Source organism: Dicentrarchus labrax, unplaced genomic scaffold (genome assembly GCF_905237075.1).
Source record: "Dicentrarchus labrax unplaced genomic scaffold, dlabrax2021, whole genome shotgun sequence".
Taxonomy (NCBI): Eukaryota; Metazoa; Chordata; class Actinopteri; family Moronidae; genus Dicentrarchus; species Dicentrarchus labrax.
Window position 1 is genome coordinate 4883243 of NW_026136708.1, and position 21661 is coordinate 4904903.

The 21661-nt window shown below is 40.3% G+C and overlaps 1 protein-coding gene across 3 annotated transcripts in view; it reads right to left on the bottom strand.

Moving 5' to 3' along the window:
* The window catches only part of fam49a (family with sequence similarity 49 member A), a 32474-nt gene that overhangs the window by 7578 nt on the left and 3235 nt on the right, over positions 1–21661 (bottom strand). The window contains exons 2-3 of one of the 3 annotated variants that reach the window (XM_051409604.1): positions 8011–8066; positions 650–729 (exon numbers count right to left, since the gene is read on the bottom strand). In XM_051409604.1, coding sequence (XP_051265564.1) covers positions 650–722 — 73 coding nt within the window. In that variant the 5' untranslated portion in view covers positions 723–729; positions 8011–8066. Of the gene's footprint in view, positions 1–649; positions 730–1022; positions 1103–8010; positions 8067–21661 lie in introns of all 3 variants that reach the window. The other 2 variants (XM_051409605.1, XM_051409606.1) reach the window with 2 other exon arrangements.

The window sequence follows — 21661 nt, forward strand, 5'->3', positions numbered from 1 at the left end:
AAGCTTGAGGTTGGCTATATTGTAAGAGTGGCTGAAATGCCACTGTGGAGGCGTATTGTTTTTTTTCCTGTAGGAGGTTTTTCAAAAACGGCCAAAGCACATTTATTTGCCATGTTAAAAATGAGCCAATTTGTCTATTTAATATGAGGAAGCGGGGCAGTAATGTAGCTGATTTAACACTTTACTGCAGTAATGCAATGTTTTCTATCTTAACAGCATTCATGTATTGAACTAAGACTGATTATATAATTAAACTATGGATTATGCAGGAAGAGAAACTGTAATACACTATATAATACACTTGATAATAACATGTTAGTAATTACATTATGCCACATACATATGTATCAAACATGTCTTCTCATAAGTGCACATACAGGGGGAAGCATGCAGACAAGCTGGTAAAAGCAGACAGCAAAGGTCAAGGGTCAGCTCCATTCTTCTTCAACTTAGAATCGAGTGAATGGATTTTGAAACCATACTGAAATCAATCATGAATTATAATCAATTCAAAAGGCTGAACATACAATAGTAGAATAGGCTGACCCCTGACCAGTCAGAGCAGCTAAAGAGAGGTTAAAAGCAAAAATGAATAAGGGATGTATAGAGGGGGGGTCCTAGCAGAAGGACAGGCATAAGCTGCGCTCACTTTCAAAGTCAAGGAAAAAGTTTGGCCCCTGTTCAAGCTCTGTGCAAGTGAGCACTTTTAACAGATTCCCCATTTGGTTTCTGCAAGAGAGAAAAGAGAAAGAGAAAGGAAGAAAAGTATGTGTGATGTTAGAAAGTCATCAATAAGTTATTAGGCAGATCAGAGCTGAAAGAGCAGGAGGTCATGACCGAGTGAAAGGAAAAGAAGGGGGAAAGCGAAGGAGATATAGAGAGGAGCATAAGCAGACTCCTTCAGGGCTTCGTCATCAGGAGCAGAGACCTGCTGACAGAAAGGAAACAGCTGAGCGGGTTACACCCCATCTCTTTCTCCATCCATCTTTTCTCCCTTTGTTTCACTCCGCTGCCAGACTTACTTTCAAAGTCCAGGAAAAAGTGTGGATAGTTCTCTATTTCCCTTGTTAGGACTTTTAGCAGGTTACCCATTCCAGCAAACCTGATGGTCAAAATACAGCAGTGAAAAACAGACATAAAGAAAAAAGACATGCATACATATATTTTTATACAAAATAGATTAAATGTGCAGTTAACTGTGTGTGTGACATAAAGATGCATTCATGAAAACTTAAAGCAAGCTGAAAAGATGTTCATAGCCCAAGTATGACTCACATCCAACAGAGGTTGTTTCTATGCCAGTGCAGGTAAATCTAGTTAATCTGGATGTTACTGCAGTGTGTGTGTGTGTGTGTGTGTGTGTGTGTGTGTGTGTGTGTGTGTGTGTGTGTGTGTGTATGACGCTGCATGCAGACTTTTGTTACAAAGCAAACCACAAGCCAAAGCATTCAACTGTAGTAGTTCATGATTGGCTACCTGAATCATTGTATGGCACAGAAACAAAAAATAATTAAACAAACTAAACAAAAACTACACAGTTCTCCTTTTAGGCACAAAGCTGCTCTCAAAAAGGAGGCGAGAGTTTCCAATAGGAGTCAATGACCGCTGATACTTTCACTTGCACAGTCACTTTTCTTGTTTTGTATGCAAATGTCTGCTGAGACTGATCTACTGAAACAGAATTCAATTGTGACCGAGTCTAAAAACCAGAGCATGGTTTGGGGAGTGACTTTATGTGCATTTACTTTGCACATAAAGTCTAGTCACATTTTTTGCATGCAAGCCAAAGTAGTACTAAAGGGGCAGGATGTTTTATTCATTTTACAAAAACCTTTGTAGGGATGAAAGCAGTCTGCTGATCATTTTCTCAATTAATCGATAATTTGTTTGTTTGACAAATGGTCAGGGAATATGGAAAATTTCCCAAAGTTCCCAGTAACAGTTCAAAACTCAAACATATACTGTTTACATCACAGAAGACTAAGGAAACCAGCCACTATACACACTTTTTTAAAATTCCAATTGTAGGTATTATGTTTTTAAAAAACTACTTAAACAATACATTTTTACTGAACTCTTTTAAACTAATCTCCCCTCATTTCACAGAAATGAGACTGAAGGGGAAATAAAGTATTTCTACTTGTGAACAATTTGTGTATTTAATTAAGTCAACATTTTTAAATTTGTTTAGTTAAAATGTGTATTATATAAATGGAATTCATTACTTGTCCTTCACACGTCTGTGTACACATGTGCTATGTGTGTACTTCCTGGTCAGTAAAGAGGCTGAGAAAGCTAAATATCCTCCTCCCACCTTCAGTGGACACGACTCCTGAGGTTCTCAACCAATTTCTCTGCTCTTTTGGATTCAGGCCTTTCTAAACATGGCCAAACACAGGGATGTAGTCCTAAATGGCAGTTACACACTCTATAAAAGGTTTTATTGGAAGCAAAAGGCAGTGGGTAGGTAGCAATTTCCAGGGAAAAGTCTACCTCCTCAGCCATGGAGGGTGGTCACAAACTCTGTAATCACAGCAGGCCTTAACCTTACAGTAGCATAATATGAGGCCACGATTACGGTAAAAGGGAGAACGTCACCATATACCATGGGGATGCAAATGGGAATAGTATAATTGTGCTGGGTTGAAAAGATTTAACCAGATGTTACATTCATGTTGGGTGGGAAATAAAGTTGTTATCTGGAGGTCATTTGAAAAAAAAAAAAAAATGCAGATGTACTCTAAACAACAGATGTTTTTTTTAAAGACTTTACATCCACTTTTAGAGTCAGTGTATTAAAGACATGAAGTTTCATATTGTGTAAGAGAAACTAGAGAGGCACACAGTCTTTTCTACACACACACACACACACACACACACACACACACACACACACACACACACACACACACACACACACACACACACACACACACACACACACACACACACACACACCTTCTCTCGACTTTTAGAAGTCATAGTGTGAAGTGACAACAAAAGAGACACTGTGCTGCAGTGTGCACATGATAATCACACAACATTTCTCTGTACAGCCTCCAGCGAGCTGTTGACTATTTTCAATCATAGTATTCATTCCTCATCTTGCGCTCCTCATAAATCCATACACAAGTGACAACCTGGATGTAAACAGTCTGCATACAGTTCCTACGGTAACAGCTTTGATTCTGAAGAAATTACAAACCTTAAAAATGTGTCTGATTATAGATTTCATGCAGTCATGACTAAATCTGGTGTTTAAGTAAAATGTTGTACCAGAAGGGGGCAGTGCTGGCTTACATTTATAGTTCACTAATAGGGATTAAAGTTGCACTGTAATGGTGTCATGTTGGTACATGTGCTGCAGAGGTTTCTTTTTCAAGACAAACCCTAACCTGAGGCTACAAGAAGTTCCTCAACAGATTCCATTACCTTTATCTGCAGCCACTCTGGGGTTAAGCTACCTTCAGGTATCAGTCAAACACTGAAACTGACACCCAGTTCTATCAGAGGCAACTATCCAAGAACTTCTCAGCAAAATCTACAAAGGGGCCGTTTCCTTTTCTGACAGACCACAGACCATGTGAGTTAAAATAATGCAATCCTTGGTTTTACATGCTTTTTCATTTCAGGGCATTTTCAGGCATTTGTTACAGAAAATATGTGCCCCCCCCCAACACCATCATTTTCAAGAGTTAAAGAGATGCCTTAAGGAAAACTCACTTACTGAAACGCTGTTGGATATGATTAATTTATCATTTCCGACACAACACAAGAATCACTTTTCATAACCTCCAGAGAACAAATTTATGGCTCTGAGTGAGTCTTTGAAGTGTGTGTGTGTGTGTGTGTGTGTGTGTGTGTGTGTGTGTGTGTGTGTGTGTGTATATATGTGTGTCTATGTGTGTATGTGTGTGTGTGTGTGTGTGTATGTATGTATATGTGTGTGTGCGTGTGTGTGCGTGTGTATGTATGTATATGTGTGTGTGCGTGTGTGTGCGTGTGTGTGCGTGCGCGCGCATATTCGCACATATATTAACATAGCTAGCGAGCCAACTAGTTGGTGAACACTGGGGAGTGTCTATGATTGCGGTGATGTCACTCAAAATGTAGCTGCATTGCATTGCTGGTATGCTAAGGCTACTGTTCACAGAGGGAGCCATGGTTCAGAGCACACACTTGTTTAGACTTGACCAAAACATGTGTGACATCTGTCTCCAGATCTACTGAAGAGTAGACAATACAAAAATTAAGTTTCCATCTTTTCCACCGACTATGTAAGATGCAGTCTTTAGATAATTAAAGACAACAAGGCAACATCCTGACATGTATCAGCCCAACACCATGGACAATAGTAAGATTAATAAGGAGGATTCAGCATTTTCAATCTCAAAATTGCCACTTTCTGTGCAAGCTACATCCCAATATCCTGTTTTGAAGGCCACCTGTCATACAGAGGCGGGTCAACACATACATCTAAATAACAGTGTTTCTAGTAAAGCTGAGGGGTACAAAAGAGCAAACCATTGACAAAAAAAAGGTTCTGCTCAACAGTGCAGAAACCTGATTGCAAACAAATCCGACCAGAATATTAAGGAAGTAAAATATGCCAATGTGTATGCAAATATATGCCTCCAAAAATATCCTGTGACAGTTAACTCAACTAGCAAGTGTGTGCTCCATTCTCCTCAAACTCTCCTGTTTATTTACTTGAGGCAATGTGACATATATGGTTTATTGCTACTATAACAATACTGGCTAGCTAGAGGAAAAGATTTTACCTTAGACATGGAACAGACTTTTTTTCCCCCTGCACATATTTTCACTTCACATAGCAGGAAAAAGTACAAGTGTAACTAATAACATTAACAATGGCTCAATTCCATTAAGTAACCAAGAATGCCATGACAGTGAGCCAGTATGCACAACACCAGGAACCTGGAGCTGGCTCATCTAAATGAAATGCAGTCAAACTGTCTGTTGTGATAAAAAGGGTTTATAGAGAAAAATAAAAAAGGACAAGCCTCGGAAAAGCTTCTAAGACAGAATTTGTACAGTGTGTCAGACAAGGTTTAACCACGGCTTTACCTTTCAGACAGGTTGATGAATGCATAAAACACTGCACAGAAACGCTCACATGCTGTTCAAGGCCGAGCCATAATGTTTAGTCCATCTTTCATATCCTGCTCACAATGAGTACCAGCCCTTCATAAATCCATGTCAGATTAAATCTACATTTTTTTGTTTTGGTTTCATTCTTTTCTTTTTTTCCTTGTTCTATGAATATTTATACAATCCGTTTTTTGTATATGCCGTTCATGAAAGAACAAAATCATATCAAAACCCCCTAGAAATACTCAGGGTTAAAGCCGCACTGATAGTCTATTTGTGAGCATGGATCACCTGACCGGGCTACAAATCCCTCCTCTAGACCAAGGTTCAACACAGGTCAGGAGAGGGGATGGCAATGTACATTTAAATTTAATACCATTAACAACTTTCAAATTCTGACTAGACATAAAAAGGGCGAGAGAACGAGAGAGACCTATGGTTTCAGTGGTTTAAATGCAGGTTGAATGCACTTTAAGGAAACCTGCATTACAATATGTACATGTTGTTCATGCCACTCCACATCATAAACACTATTACTCAAGGTGTCATGCCTGTACATGCACTTCAGTGTCGGCCCACTGGAAATCAAACTTTCACATCTACAGAGCTTCACAGAACCATCAACTGCTCTCTGTTATAAGACACTTTCCCATCTTCACTCTGCAGTCTAAATAGCAGACATGGAAGGAAAAAGTTTGCAGGGAATTTTTTCATCTGCTTGGTTCCTCTTTCACAACCACTTATCTATATGGCCTGGACTGAAAGTGTGGAAACTTTGACTTTCCTCTTTCCCATAGTCTTTAGCTGACATGTGGTTAAATTAAAGGGGAATAGCACATATAGTATACCAGATAAAGGGATATGTCTGTGAATGTGCTGAGAGTACAACTACAAACCATTCACAAAGGAGACAAACAATATTTCCCTTTAGGATGCCCTTTACAAGAAGTCCAGATTTAAAAAGAAAAGAAAAGAAAAGAAAATAAGAAGTTATAGTTTATATTGAGACCTCTCAGGAATTACAAAAAATCTCCTTGTTGAACGTCACAGAGTTGTGTGTGACTGGGGAACTTTTTATTACCCTGACAGTCAACCTGTCAGTCTTGATCAATTACCTGCCTTTCCATTTTTCTAGTGTAGTGCCACAAGTTATTCTCAGTGCAGAAAACTCCCCCCAACAGACCCGCTGTCCTCCTTTAACCTCAATTTAAACATTCCTCTTGCTTCAAAAACTGTACTTGTGAAACTGTGCTGCAGTCTAGAGGCTATTTGTGCTTTATAATTAAAGCAAACTCTTTGCATTTGAAGCACCAAAATGAGAGCCACATTCAAATTGCCTTCCTGCTCGCTGAGTGTTTCAAACAACCTCTGCTGAGAGAGAAATCATGCTCGGAGCGAAGACAAACCAAATGCTTTGTAGAGCGGTGAATGTAATTTAGCATTTTGCATTACTACAAGGTTTAATGTTTGGAGTGGAAAATAGTTTGGGAAGTACAATCATCAGATGTCAATAATGCTTTCACATCTAATATCTCTGTTTGTGCTATTAAACTACAACCCACAACAGAGACAGACATCATGTGGATGATCAAATACCAGATCCATTTCTCACACAGTTCCTTGAATTAAGGTACCCTGTGAAGGTTACGACCACTACTACTACTACCATGGAGCAGTGGGGTTTTTTTTTTATGAATGGGTCCCCATTTGTGCAAAGGAAGTGCATCCTTGAGCATGTGGGTGGCACAATTAACATCCTGCCATTGGTTTCATGCTGTTGTGCCAATTAACAGTTGGTGGCATAACATGACAAAAAATAGCTATGTGCAAACAAAGGCAGCAAAGAAGAAGAAAAATTAACAAATCACACTTTCAATTATTTTTAAAACTCGGCTTTGCAAACACACTCACCATGTCTGTTGGAACTGAAGGATTCACACAATGCATTTTGGTGAGGAACACCAAATGTAAAACAGAACTTTTGTTTTTTTTACAAGAAAACTTCACAGGTCACCTTTACTGAACTTTTATTTTTCAAAAGAAAAACCAGAGCAAAGACTGAATTGTCCTTGCCAACAGAAAATACCTACAGCTGTTCTCAATGTTGCTTTTATAGTCTCTAAAATGTAATTAATTCCATTTCATGAGACTTCAGTTGCATCTTATTAGTAGCAGAGTATCTCTAAACATGCAATTATATTTTGTTATGCTCTTGATACAATCACTTTTTAATTTACCAGTACAACATGGCATTTGCAGCCCACGGCCCTTTCCTTGATATAAAAATGCTTAATCCTCAGATGGAGAATGACTGAACATTCTTTGTAGTTTTAATCTTATACTGATTATGGAAATTGCAATTGTTGCCTAAATTCACTGTCACTGAAACAAATGGACATGGAGACATTTAAAGAATGCAACAACCATTCTGTTTTGTGTTCTTTCCACCTGTAATACAGGCAGTCAAAGAGGCATTCAAGAGTCTTTTCAGGTGGCATTTGTCAGTGCAAACTTGAACCAAAATTGAATAGTGTGATGTGGATATTTTGGGAAAAATATGCTCATATCCAAGAAACACAGACTGATCATTCAGTATTTCTCTTTATCAGCCCTGAGGACTAACAGTTTAACAGCCTACCAGGGAGAAAGTTTGGGGCTTAATACAACAAGTGCAGGCTAATCCCACTGTAATCATCTAAACCACAGCATTGTTGCTGGGCTGATGTGCCTCAGTGGCAGCTTAGAGTGTGCTATTACTCAGACATGACTACACAAGCCCCGAAAAAATGTTTTTTTAATTTGTGTGTGTGTGTGTGTGTGTGTGTGTGTGTGTGTGTGTGTGTGTGTGTGTGTGTGTGTGTGTGTGTGTGTGTGTGTGTGTGTGTGTCAGTCATGTACCTTCTCTGGTGGAGGACCTCGGGTTGCTGTCTATATCATCCGCTTTCTCTTTGTCTCTGAGAGAAGAGAAAAGATGGAATCTGTTAAAATCAATATGGACTGAGCAGAAATAAATGATGCTGGAGACAAACGATCAGACAGCATGTTTTAAAAATGTGTTTGAGTGCATATCGCCCATGTGCACATCATACGCCTGCAAGTCGGACAGGTACAGTATGAACTTTTCATATTAACCAACTTCCCCTCAAGCATTCAGCAAACAAATACATCCCTCCCCCATCACAAAACAGACACTGAATTATTCATCAGTGAAACCTACACCCTTGTTCGTTTCATCCAAAATAAAGCTGATTAAGACCGTGTCTGCTGCATGTTCACTGGCGTATTAAATGTCCTGTGACAAGCTGTGGCTGCTAATGGTCACTGGGATGTACTGTACTGAAACTCCCTCCAGCATGAGAGCAGAATATAAATAAAAAGATGGCATTGTCACATTCCGTCAGAAATGAGTGCACATCCAATGTGACATTTATTACCCAACAGAAGAACAAAAAACTAATAGGATTATCTGAAGTTCATTTTATAAACAAAAAAAAAATGAAACAGTGTTTTATAAATTAAAAATGATTTTAAATCAAACTGCTAAGAGTGCAGCACATGCACGGACAACGTTTTAGGCTGTATCGGAAGCATTTCCGACACAGTTATTAGTACCGGAACAACCCTACACACGAGTACAAGTACAGGCCATTCTGGGGAACAGGTTATTCATACATCTTACTGTACGTACAGTCTCCAAAAACAGTGTTTAGTGAACAGAAATACCAACTATTTTTTTTGCAATAATCTGCACTTAACGACAAACGGTATGATGTCTCTTTTTCTTATTTGGGTGACAACGGTACAAACTATCATGCGAGAGACTGAAGAGTGAGACAGACCCATCTGTCACAGTAAATAGTCCTCATTCATCTGTGCTGACCTCCATCCCTCCCTTGGAGAACCTGCACAGCAACAGAGCGGGGGAAAAAAGAGGTAGGATGTTGTGGGTGGATGAATGGATGGATGGATGGAGACGCTCTCCTTATAAGGACATGGTAGTATGTGGTGTCTCCCAGTGGTCTGACACATGAGCGCGCACACACACACACACACACACCATGTGGACAGCACAGACTGAGCACTGATGAGAGCAGACACTTCACCATCACACCCACTTCACTCATTATATGGCCAACTTCTCTCTTTCTCTGCACTTCAACTTCTTCATCCACGTACTCTTTTTCTCTCCTCCCCTCTAGCACTCCCTCTCCCACTTTCACTTCTCTGCTTCTTCTCTTTCAGTCACACATAGCTGGATTTTCTCGGTTTTTCCAGCCTGCCAAAAATCCAGACAGACAGGTGTCACCAGGCAGTCAACCCATTTACACAATGACACTGAATTTGATTAACTGAATTAGCCTGGGAGCCCATTTACAAAACCAGCCAGCAAAATCATTACAGATAAAAAAAAAAAAAAAAAAGCAATTAGCTAGCCAGATAGATCTTCCATCCGGCCCTTCATTTAGTCAGTTAGTTATTCCAATGAGCAGGCCTTTAAGTAAACTAGCCACACATTTAGCCAGGCAGTAAGCAAATGAGTCACTCAGTTTAGTAGTCTTTCAGTCACTAAATCTGTCAATCATCCCAGCAGGTGGTGGAGCCAGACAGAGAGGAGGGAGATACGTGCAGACTCTTAAAAAATAAACATGTTTTTCAGGAAACATCAATCGAGAGCCAGGATGGAATTTTCCAGTGACCCCACAAGAATAACACACATAATAATACTGGCCCATCATGTCCCATTGTACGTTATTAAACAATATCACTGTAGTGAGGCTGACAATCTATTGTTTAGAGTAAACACATTTGAACATTAGAACAGTTAATTTAGCTATTTTTGGGAAAATGTTTCTAGTGAAATCTCATCATCAGTTTTATCAACCAAAATTCAACCAACCTTTTACCTTAAAACAGTCTGATGTATCCATTTGTGTCACTTTTTCATTTGAGTATATAATCTGTGGGAATCAAACTGTTCATTTGTTCTGACAAGAGGAAGGAAGCCTTCATCACCTCACATAACACATCTATTGTCACCTACTGTCAGCCTGAATTGTTCTTCGCCCTCAAGGAAAACGTGGATTGTCAAAACCCATCATTGTTTTCATTACATAATGACTCTTTTAGACATTTAGCTGTTGCTGTAACTGAAAATGACTGCACTGTCCTCTCTTAAGGTTTCATTTCCATTACATTTTGGTCCATGTTCATCCAAAGTATTTATAATATCCTGATGAAAAATAAAAAAACTATTTTATAGCTACAGCAAACAATCTTTTAGCGTAGCCCAGTGGGCAGCATGCCTTGCTTGTGAACACCATGATGACAGTTTAAGATGGAGACCCAAGTGTTTCTAATGCACTTTTTCCAGACAGACTTTTTCCCAAAGCCCAAGGTGAAGTCTTCAAAAGTCCTCTTTTGCCCAAAACCCAGATATTCAGTTTACTATCATAGAGGACACATAGGACAAGAAGCAGAAATCAGAGAATTTGGACGTTGTTTTCTTAAAAGAATATTTATTTTCTATCAATATAGTTGCCAATTAATCGATTAATAAACTTATTGTTGCAGCTCTAAAAGTCAGGTATCTGTATCGATGAATTAAAGGCAGACGATGACCCATCTTCATCTGGGCACTGTGCTTTATTAGCATTGTCACACACACGCACAAAGAACAGTCTTGCATGAAAACATTCTCTTTCATGCACAAACACACACCCTGCCTGCAAGGCTGTGTCAAAAAGCTATGTTTCCATGGTGACAGCAGGGACGTCCGTTAAAACAGCGGAAGCACATGAATATGACAGAGTGGAACCCTGGAGAGGACACACACACATACACACATACACATTTTGTTCTTCAATGGTTTACTGTTTAGAAAAAGGGAAGGTGTGTGATGAAAACTGCTGTCGCTTCTGGTTGAACGCCTGGCAAAGAGGATGCCAAACCTACTGGGTAGAGAGAGAGAGGGGCAGAATACAGGTGTGTGATGAAGACGAGAAGAAAACAGCAGAAATAATCCTGAGGGAAACCGCGGAAAAAAATAAATAAATAAAATAAATAAATATATATACACAATGAGTTGTGAATCCAAACAAAATCTAAAAGCCTAAAAAAAGAGATCATCATTACTGTGACACTACCTCTATGTTGCTTAAGGGAATGAACTGTGACTAAAGAAAGTAGAGAAACTAAAGAAGAGTAAAACAAAACGGCACTGAAGATCCAGAAGTTAGTACGAAACATCTTCCACCTCTGTCAATGAAACAGTTGTAGATCTCATTAATATGTGTGTCATGGAAAGGCACACACTTCTTGACTGACGGTGCCCTGCGAATGTCCTATTCAAATGGTCTGTGGCCAACGTTTACACAAGAGGACAAAAGACTCCATATCCCACAGTACACTGGGTTAAATGGACCGTAACAGTGAACATTCACGAGTCCCTCTTATCTGGCTCTCATATCAGCTGTGCTTTCAGTGTGTTTACATGCCCAACATCAGCCTCAAACCACTGAGTACTCAGGAAATAAGCACACATCAGAATCTAATGCAAATTTGCCCAACACCGATTGAAGTGTGGTGTGACCAATACAGCCAAAACTACAGTATGTAAACATATCTTCTTTCTAATGTATCCTGTAAGTACTTTAAACTGTACTTACAAATATAATGACAGTCAGGCATTTGTTAAAGCTGACATTTCATATTAATTGCAATTGAAATGACTCATCTATGGAGCCACCTTTGAAGCTGAGATTTACATTAGCCACCAGAATTGCTGGTGAGTGAATCATAAACACGATGCAATGCCATAACTGATTACAACTAACACTTAGTGAAAACACCGACCAGGTGCCTAAAAAAACTTCAACAGCAACAAATTGGATTTTACTGCTGGGCTACTGAACTGTACGGTAAGGACTCGCATAGTTTCACTGCAGTCTTCATCAGTCAGTATAAAAGGACAATTCATTGAAGTAACATCTTGTGTATTTTTCGCTCGCAGTGATGGGAGAGTGATGAGCACAGAGATACAAAGAGACAAAGTCAGTCAGAGAGCATTTGTCAAGGTCGACAGCAGAAGTGACTTTGTCCACACAGCTCTACTCAGAGAACTAGCTCCAAGAAAATACAGAGTGAAGGCCGTCACACCAGAGTGCAGATACAATGCTTTCTTCAACAGGCAACCAAAGAAAATAACAACGGTTCTTGACTTTTACAGTGTAGAGAATGCCTACTGCTGAACTACTGCAGTCAGTCAAAACATTTTCTTGTCCTGAAGGAGGAACGGGCCATAACCCACTTTGGAGAGACTGTTTTCCTAATGCTACATTTAAGCTTCCACAATCAAAATTAGTATCATACAGATTTAGCCTGGCCTACAAATATGATAAGAATACTTAAGTGCAGAGGGTCTGAGAGAAAACATAACCTTTTGGTCTTGTGTAGTTCACTGGGTACATTATGACAATCACAATAGACTGAGACAGTTATCAGGGCTGACATATCTGAAAAATCTGAAAAATCTGAGACCATTACAGACATCATAGCTATTGTTTTAAAATTGCTACTTCTAATGAAAGCCTTTACTGGCCAACCATCTGCAATTCCTAAGAGAGTAAAAAAAATAGACGTTTAATACAGATATGGACATTTGCAGGCGTACAGTGAGCTGATTGGACTAAAAAATTACATGTGATAAGTGGTTACTGTTGTCGGAGTTAACTAACATAAAGTTATTTTTTAGAAGCACAACTTATTAACTCCGGAGCATGAATTATCCAAACACTGGGTCCATCCATAATAAACTTTAATGCACTTTAAAGCTTTATATTGTCTTTCTGAGGAAAAAGAGTTTACAAAAGGGCAATCAAACCACACAAACTGGTATTTTCAAGACATTTGTAGTGTAAGCCCAGCTGTATACAATATATGTGCAGTTCCAACACCAGTTTTAACTTGCTAATTTGTGTGGTTTGGATGAAATGACCACGGTTTATGACCATTCCGAGTCAAATCAGCAGTTATTGCTCCATTACATACTCCATAAAACTGACGACGGGAGACCCTGGCACAAACCCTGGATAGCGTGACAGCTGTTGCTCTTCACAGACATCCAGGACTGAACCTATAAATCAATTATTTACATGAATGAGCATCATCTCCACCACTGGAAAACGCACATTTCCAACACAGCTCCAGGTCACGCAAGGGGAGTTGGTGTGCAGAATTGTGAGTGAGTAAACAAGTCCCAGGTGAGACCGCCTTTAACGCTCACTTTCAGGCATGAAGATAAGTGTGCGTGTGTGTGTGTGTTTCAATGTGTGGACTGCACGCGTCTTTAATGGCAAAACCCTGTCACTTACTGCCATGTGGAAAGCAAAGGATGGTGTGAGGGAGCTAGGAAGAGGGGGAGGGAAGGGAGAGACACATCTGGCTCAGGAAGATCTGCCTTCTGCAGACACCCTCTAAGGGTTCAAACAAGGGTTAACCCTCAATAGAGGTTCAATTGGCTGGAAGAGTGCGACCCTCCCATGAGCGTGTGTATGTGTGTGACAACTCAGGAGCCTCTTTCTTCCATTCTGCATGGCAACAGCTGATGAATGGATGATGGATTCATAACAGCCCAGTGGCTCTGGGTTTTGGCTTTTTTTTGGGGGGGGTCATCACTGAGCATTAAGATTCATTTGACAGCCTTGTATGACAACAAGGGCCTATGTTCACTTAGATTAACTTTCTAACATTAAATGTGCCCGTTTGCTGCATTCTAGCCTTCAGTACAACCCTGACATTGATGCATGTAACCCTTAAAACAACAAATGAAAACAACTTCACACTAGTGCGAGTAAAACCTCTCATTCATCAACTGACTCTCAGTTGAACAGGAAATGCGTAGGCCTACTCACTCTCTGCACAACAACAAAAAAAAGCAAGCAGGCTGAATAATAACTGACAAGTGTGGGAACTGTGTTAAGTTCCTTTTTTTTCATGCAGGTAGAGCTGCTCGTGTGTAACTGCGCAACCACATCAGGATTTTATTTCTAGAATGTCTGCTGGGGTTCAGAGAGTCAAGATGCTGGTATAAAATCAGGACAGTTAAGGTGTTTTGACCCCTCAAAATCAAAATAATCCTAATTAATACATCTAAACACACTATCTGGCAGCATAATCACTATTATTCATTTACAGCATGGTCATAACTTTGGGTATAAAACAAATGATTGTCTCTACTAATGATGCACATACATACAAACATACAAAACAATTAGATGTAACAAGATATGCTTGCTATGTTTTTTTCTCTCTACTCTCTTAACTTCAAGCCAGCTGAACCTGATTTGCAGTTTAAAGAATCTGGTTGCAGTTTACTTCCTCTCACTCAGGTGACTATTTATGAATCTTCAGCTACATAACATTGTCAAACACAAGCCTTTTGAAAGGTCAAATGTAATAAGGAGAAACAATTTCCTCTCCTGTATCTTGGCACATATATTTCAAACAGCCACGCTTATAAATCATTGAACCTGGAACACGATGAAACAGAAAAGTTCTCGGTTTTGATCCTGAATAGCACATTCCCAGGGTCAGAGCCCACTGGATTGTTCTTGTTGAGGAACAAAGAACTGCCAATAAAAAATACATACATTTTAAAAAGGCTTGGTGGTGTTGTTCAAACAGTAAATCCCAGACGGAGGAAAATTACCACCAGCCAATTGCCTCTACTTTTTGGCTGCCTCTGGGACTTTATCTACCAGCCATTTTGGCAAATAATCAGATATGGAACTCTTGTAATGACAGTGTAGCTCAGTAACTAGTGAAAAAGTATGTAAGGAATGAAGCAGATACACTATCTAGTTCACAAAAAAGTTATATTAACACATTATTTGTGAAGTCTGGATTTCAGTTAACTGATTGTCACCATTTTGGAGCAACAAAATCCAAATCTTTGAAAAGGGGCTAAAGCTTCAGGAATTTGAAAGCAACTGGCAACTACAACAACAGACTGATAGGTTGAAACTTCAGTCAATCAACCAAACAAACAAAACCTAATGAGAGGCTACGTCATGGCACGTGCAGGACATGAACACAAAAGTGTCTGTTCCTCCCAGGGACCTTTAGTAATGGGTCAGTTATTGACCACTGCTAAAACATGCTACCAAGATTACCCCTGCCTATAAGGCCAGCATATTCAATTTTGCAAATTCAGGCCGGGTCAAAGCATTAATGAATACTATAGGAGTGTCTTATACCATTGCCAGTGCACAACCATACTTCAGAGAGACAATGTGCTTATGATAATATACAGACTGACTGGTCATTTAGTGCTATTCTAGTTTATTTACTGACCATAATACAATGTTTGAGTGTCCTTCTGTCTTCATTTTTACAACAAGAATTGTGGCCCATTACCTTCCACTTAATGATGACTGTATCAAAAACATCGAACTGTGACCCCACAGTACTGTTACGCAGTTAATCTTTATATTTTTTGTTTTCACACTGTTGCTTGATTGGATGTTTAATTCAAATAATAATGAAGGTTGGACATTTCATTACCCAGTTTCAACAACCCAACAGTTGTTCGTCCACTGTGTACCTATTCAAATATGTGTGTGTGATTAGATGGTAGGTCACAATTAAACAAGTGACACAGGTCTGAAATGCCTGTGTACTAATCCGGCAGTTCTTATGTCTGTTAAGTCAACCCATTTCCTCAGTGAGGGACTTTGTATAAACCAAAGGAAACCAAAATCAACACCAATGACCCAAAATAACTTCTGTTTGGGAATCTCTAGGAAAATGACTGGCAAGCAAAAACCAATTGTATAACTAGTGTGTCTCTCACTACCAGTGTTTCCAGTACAGTACCAGCATACATTTTGTATAGACTGCTTTTTACTTGTTCTTATTGGTGAGATTTTATACAACAAAATGCCCTAATAACATTGTTATCTACTTATGTGGTGACCTTTGGCCTGTTGAGTGTTGTTATTGTTCCACTCCAGAAAGTTCTGAATCCTAAAAACAATCTTGAAAGATGTACCTAGAAATAATTATTGGAAACTATTAAGAACTAAGCAGAGCAGTTGGGTAGTAACATAACTATCATAAAAACTGATAACATTAGTGGTGGCAGAATAAGTACAGCTTGCCAACAGTGCTGTCAGGATTATGGGTTCCATTATCTTCTCAGACTAAGCATACATGCACATATAAAACTACAAGTCACTCTGGAGAAAACTGGCAAATGATCACATTAAGTCCAATAACTACAGGTCCTTAAGAATGAAAAAAAAACAGGCCTGCCACTTAAACAAAAACAACAAGGTTGGCCTTGGCTTTCTGCATCCATTTTTAAAATCCTTCTGCTGTTTTGACTGGCCAGGAAAACAGGCCTTCAAATTGGGTTAGGGGAGCTGCGTCTCCCTCAGGCTCCCTTCGCTGGAGCAAATGTGACAGCAGGGCGTGTTGGGGGGTTGAGCTCCGCTTGAGGGGAGGTTGGCTGAGTTTTGCCCTAATATGGACACAGGCTGGGGGGGGGGCGTGCGGGGTGCTGCTGGAAGGCAGGGGGAGAGGGTGGGCTGGGTGGAGAAGGGGAAACCTGCCCAGCACCACCACAATGGCAGCCTTGCTTCCCTCTGCTGTATCATTGACACTCTTTATCCTTCCCTCTTACAGTCTACTTCACATACCAGCACAGGATTCAACTGTTTTGGTCTACTGACTGTGCTCTAAACGCTCCATACACACTGAAGAACTCTTTAGCAGTTAGGACTCGTACATCAAGCACAGTCAATTTTTAAGCACTTGTGTTGCTCCAACTCAGAAACCATACATCACAGATCACACACTCACTTGAGTCAATGACACTGAAGCACAGTACTGAGCCCAGTCCTCGGCAGCAGTGCTCAGCTCTGTTCAGCAGCTGGCTCTGTGTGCCCTGTGGTTCAGCCAGCTGGGCCCGCTGCCTAATTTTACACTTGCTCATTACAAACTCACCACTATCCTCCACATCTGGCCTCTGGTGTAGCGAGAGGCAGAGGGACGCTGATAATGGCCACACTGACATGAACTCACAGTGGTCATTTTTTTCTGTCCGGAGAGGGTGGGGCGTGGGGTCCGTGGACGTAGTAAACAACTTGGAGAAAGCGGGATAGAGAGAGACAGTCTGCCAAGGCACATAAGAGTGCATGAAGAGAACAATGGAAGGAGGAAAAGAAATCATGGCAAAAAGCAAGTAGGAAAGTTAAGGAGGGCGTTTGGTATTTGGAGAGGAGGAGGAGGCAGAGTGGCTGTCTGGCTACTAGCAGCCATTGCTGTGTAGAGTGGGACTCCAGGCGTAGAAATTCCTCCTACGTCTCTGCTCAATGCCACTTCTGTTCTGCCAAGCCCTGCATGTCAACAGCACTGTAGATACAAAGGGAACCATGTCCGTGTGTGACTGACTCTGTGTGTGAAACTAGTGTTACAGTGTGTGTATGTGAGAGCATCAAGCAATCTCCACCACTACAGGCTCCTTCTCTGCTGGGTGGAGTCACCCAATATAGGCTGACAGAAGATACTTCGACCCTGGCAGATCAATAATGCTGACTAATATACTCTAACAGATGTGCTACTGCTACTGCATAACTGTTTTGTGATTTTTCTACCTCAAAATCACAAAACAGCAAATTCTGACTTCATTGCAGATACTTTAAGTCTGCTTTGTTGATCTTTAATCCATGAAAAACACAGTACCTGGTCAACAGATCTGGCACAGTCTGGCACATAACCCCTTGTCAAACGGCATATTCCTTTAATAACCTATTCTAGCCGAGTGAAATGATCAATGGATTCAAATTAGCATTATCTGCATGATTAATAGTGACCTTTGCTCATTTTTCTCTTGTGTAAGTAGTCTATAAAACCCCCAATAATCAACCCCAAAATAGAGTAGCTTCATATTATCAATGTTGAGATATTACATTTTGTCCAGCCTTTGAATGATCCACTTACTGTTAATCCTTCTACACACCAAGCTACAAAAAGCTGAGACTATTGTTCACAGCTAAGAGAAATGGTCTCTGGGCAATTTCTGCCAAATTAGCCTATACCGACACAGGGAGTGGGGCACAGGGGTGTTCCTTATGAAAACAAACCTATTTATGGCTTTCCGTGAACGTTGGCTCAACAGTGACAGATCAGTGCTTATCACTTCAGAACGGTCTAGCAGACGATACTTGACCTTTACAGATCATGCCTTCGGTCTCTGTCATCAGACAAGTCTGTTTGACCTTGGCCAAGACCAAGTGCACTCGCCCAGTTAGTCATGCAATATATCTAGGCCAAATGTTTCCTCCTTGGACTGCTTTCATTTTGTTACATTTGCTCTGAGCCTGCATGCTGTAGATCTCAGCCTAGTAAGTGAACAGAACTGGCTCAACACACACATAATGTTAAGATAGAGGAGCAAGCAGAACACAGTGTCAGAGAAAAGGAACTCTGACTACTGAAAGTGATAACAGCATTTGTTAACCTTTGTCAAATACATGACTAGATTCAGGAACAACGGACCATTTATATTTTTACACACGCAGGCTGCACATTTATTTAATCACACTGTAGTTCTCGTAAGAGTGCAGCACGTATTCAACAAAAAGAAAGTGTCTATTTTTCTTGCAACACCCTCTGGACCTCCAAATAATTACATAATCAAATTATCAAGACTAATGATCAGCATTAATCACCACAATCCCATCATACAGTAATCAGGATCAGAGTTTAAGCTAACACACACCTCTGCCCTGACTGCTGTTGTTTTGGTCACTCCACTGGTTTCCTGTGCTGATACACCCTCCTCACTTAAGCGTGACGGACTGTCCTCTTCGACATCCTAATATTTCGGCTCTCACAGAACATTAGCTTGTCATGAACAATAAACAGCTGTAAATCTCTGGTTTCCTGCACCTGCTGAGATCAGTGAGAGTGATGCTGAATTGCAAAAAGCCAGCCGGGCAGAGGCCGAGATCCTCCTGCCAGCTGTGGAAATGTAGAAAAACAGGTGGCGCGGCAACACACAGTTAACTCACTACTCTCTGTCAGGGTTAAATATCATAAGCTTTCATACGTTCAGCCAATGGTGCTCTATGTGATGCATATTGTTGCATATATTTGTGTCACAAACCTTTATACATTTCAACTGAATATGCTTTTAAAGCCCACAGTAGCATCGAGCCAGCAAATAGGAAGTGGCTTGCAGGTGATTTCACTTCATACCCCGGAAAGTGTGATTTACAGACCAGAAGTATGACCATGCCTGCTGTTTGTTCAAAAGCAATCAACTCTGTAAAATGACTGATTTAGTTCCTGTGCAGCATAAACATGATCACTCAGGTGACAAATAATGAGCGATGAGAATAATTCAATCTGAGTAACTCTTTATATTCTAGTTCCATAACTAACAAACTAGCTTTGTACGGTAACACATTTTCAAAGGCTTTCCAATTTTCCAGTGGCCTAGAAAGTATGATGCTTTGGGCATTTGTGAATAAATTAACTGCCAAAGCAAAGAACCCCGTAGTTGTAAGTAGTTTGCACAAAACTGATAGGACAGATGGCGTGCATTTTAAATGACCCCATCGTACCACCACTCGGGTTTCAAAAACAACAGGTGACCTATCTGACATGATGCAGCATGATACAAAATAAGTCATAGAAAAAAAAAAAAGACTGACAGGGTGGAGACAAACATTTGTCATTACCACATTGCCGTGCACTGGCACACGTGGGTTAAGTGTTTTGAAAGTTGAGGAGTTGAAACCCCCTTTGATAACCAAAGAAATTATTTTTCCTATCATAAAATAGAAGTGCACTGATTCCTGTGGATAGTCCATGATGTATATATATGCAAACAACATTACGACAAACCAAAGAAAACACAGTAACAGTAATATTGGAGCTCTTGAGGGACAATAAACATGACAGCCTCTGCACAATACAAGTAATTGAGAGCAGAGTGAAACTGCATGGCAAACTGACACAGAGAGCTGTTGTCCCGCTGACAGGATGTGAGTATAAAAAGTGAAACGTGAGCGGGAAGTGTGCAGGGTCATAAAGCAGCAGTCCCACACACACACTTATTCTTACAGACAGACAGACAGATAAACAGACAGGCAGACAGGCAGTTTGGGGTAAAACAGGAACTTAGAGCAGACGGATTCACAGCCATGGTTGACTACACACAAATAACTAATTTCCTTAGAATGATAACAGGAGGAGATTGAGAACAGCCAACAATGAATAAAATATATTGAAGAATTTTTTGACTAGGACATTATTCCTGGTGAACATTGAACACTGCTGGCTTAAGTGTTATAGCACCTTAAGCTTTTAAGAGATAAGCTGTTCTAACAGCTGAGATTTATTAATCCTGCTTTCCCAAATAGTGAGACTCAAAAGGCTCCTTGTGTAAGGGGCTACACAATTATGGCTAGAATGATAACCCTGCTTCATAGGCCTGTTTCATAGCAGACCGTGATGATGTACAGAATTTAGTTCACTTCATTTCACAAGGATATTCCAATCAGTACCAATGCTGCTTCCCAGTACAAGGTACTTATATTAGAAATAAATTATTAAAAAAAGAAAGAGCATGTGTCATAACAAGTGCATCCATTCTTATTAGTACAACCCAGCATAGATCGAACCATCGAACCCTGAATAGACATCAAGTCAGAATAACTTGATTAGGTGTGCAGGTCCTTCAATGATTTGACCAAGATAACAATTTTATACAACTTGTTTAACCTTGTGCCTATAGTGACTGGCCCTCTGGGAATATATAATTTTCTTATTTAAATGTTCTCTTAAAATCTTAAAATTTATCTCCCTTGTGTCTTCAAATTACACTTTTTATTGACACACAAACACACGCACACGCACACACACACACACACACACACACACACACACACACACACACACACACACACACACACACACACACACACACACACACACACACACACACACACACACACACACACACACACACACACACACACACACACACACACACACACACACACACACACAATCTGTTAGCTGAGCATCTGAAGCTCTAGAGCCAGCGAGAAGTCTGTTGTGCTTTCTGTTCCAGCCCAGATGGCAGCATTGGCTGAGTCAGCGGTGGCTGGTGGTCCACAGTAAACTGCATGATTAGTCGCTGACAACAGGAGGAGAGCGCCGAGCACTAAGAGCCAGGAGCTGAGGGACTTCTTAGCCAGTTTGTTCTGTCTGAATGAAGTAACAATTGAAGCAAGTGAGTGTTCAGCTTCTTCTGAAGGGTGTGCAAAACTTGATGCCATGAACAAATTAAATTTAAATCACTTTAGTCCTGGGGACAATGATTTTGTCCTGGTCATACCTGTAAAACAGCTGCCACACCTGCTTCAGTTTAGAAATAACTAATATCTGTATACCATAACCAACTGGACAGTTGTTACTTTTTGTTTTCACTTGAGACAACAGCGCCGTCCTCATTCTTCAGCTAATTGAACACAGGAGG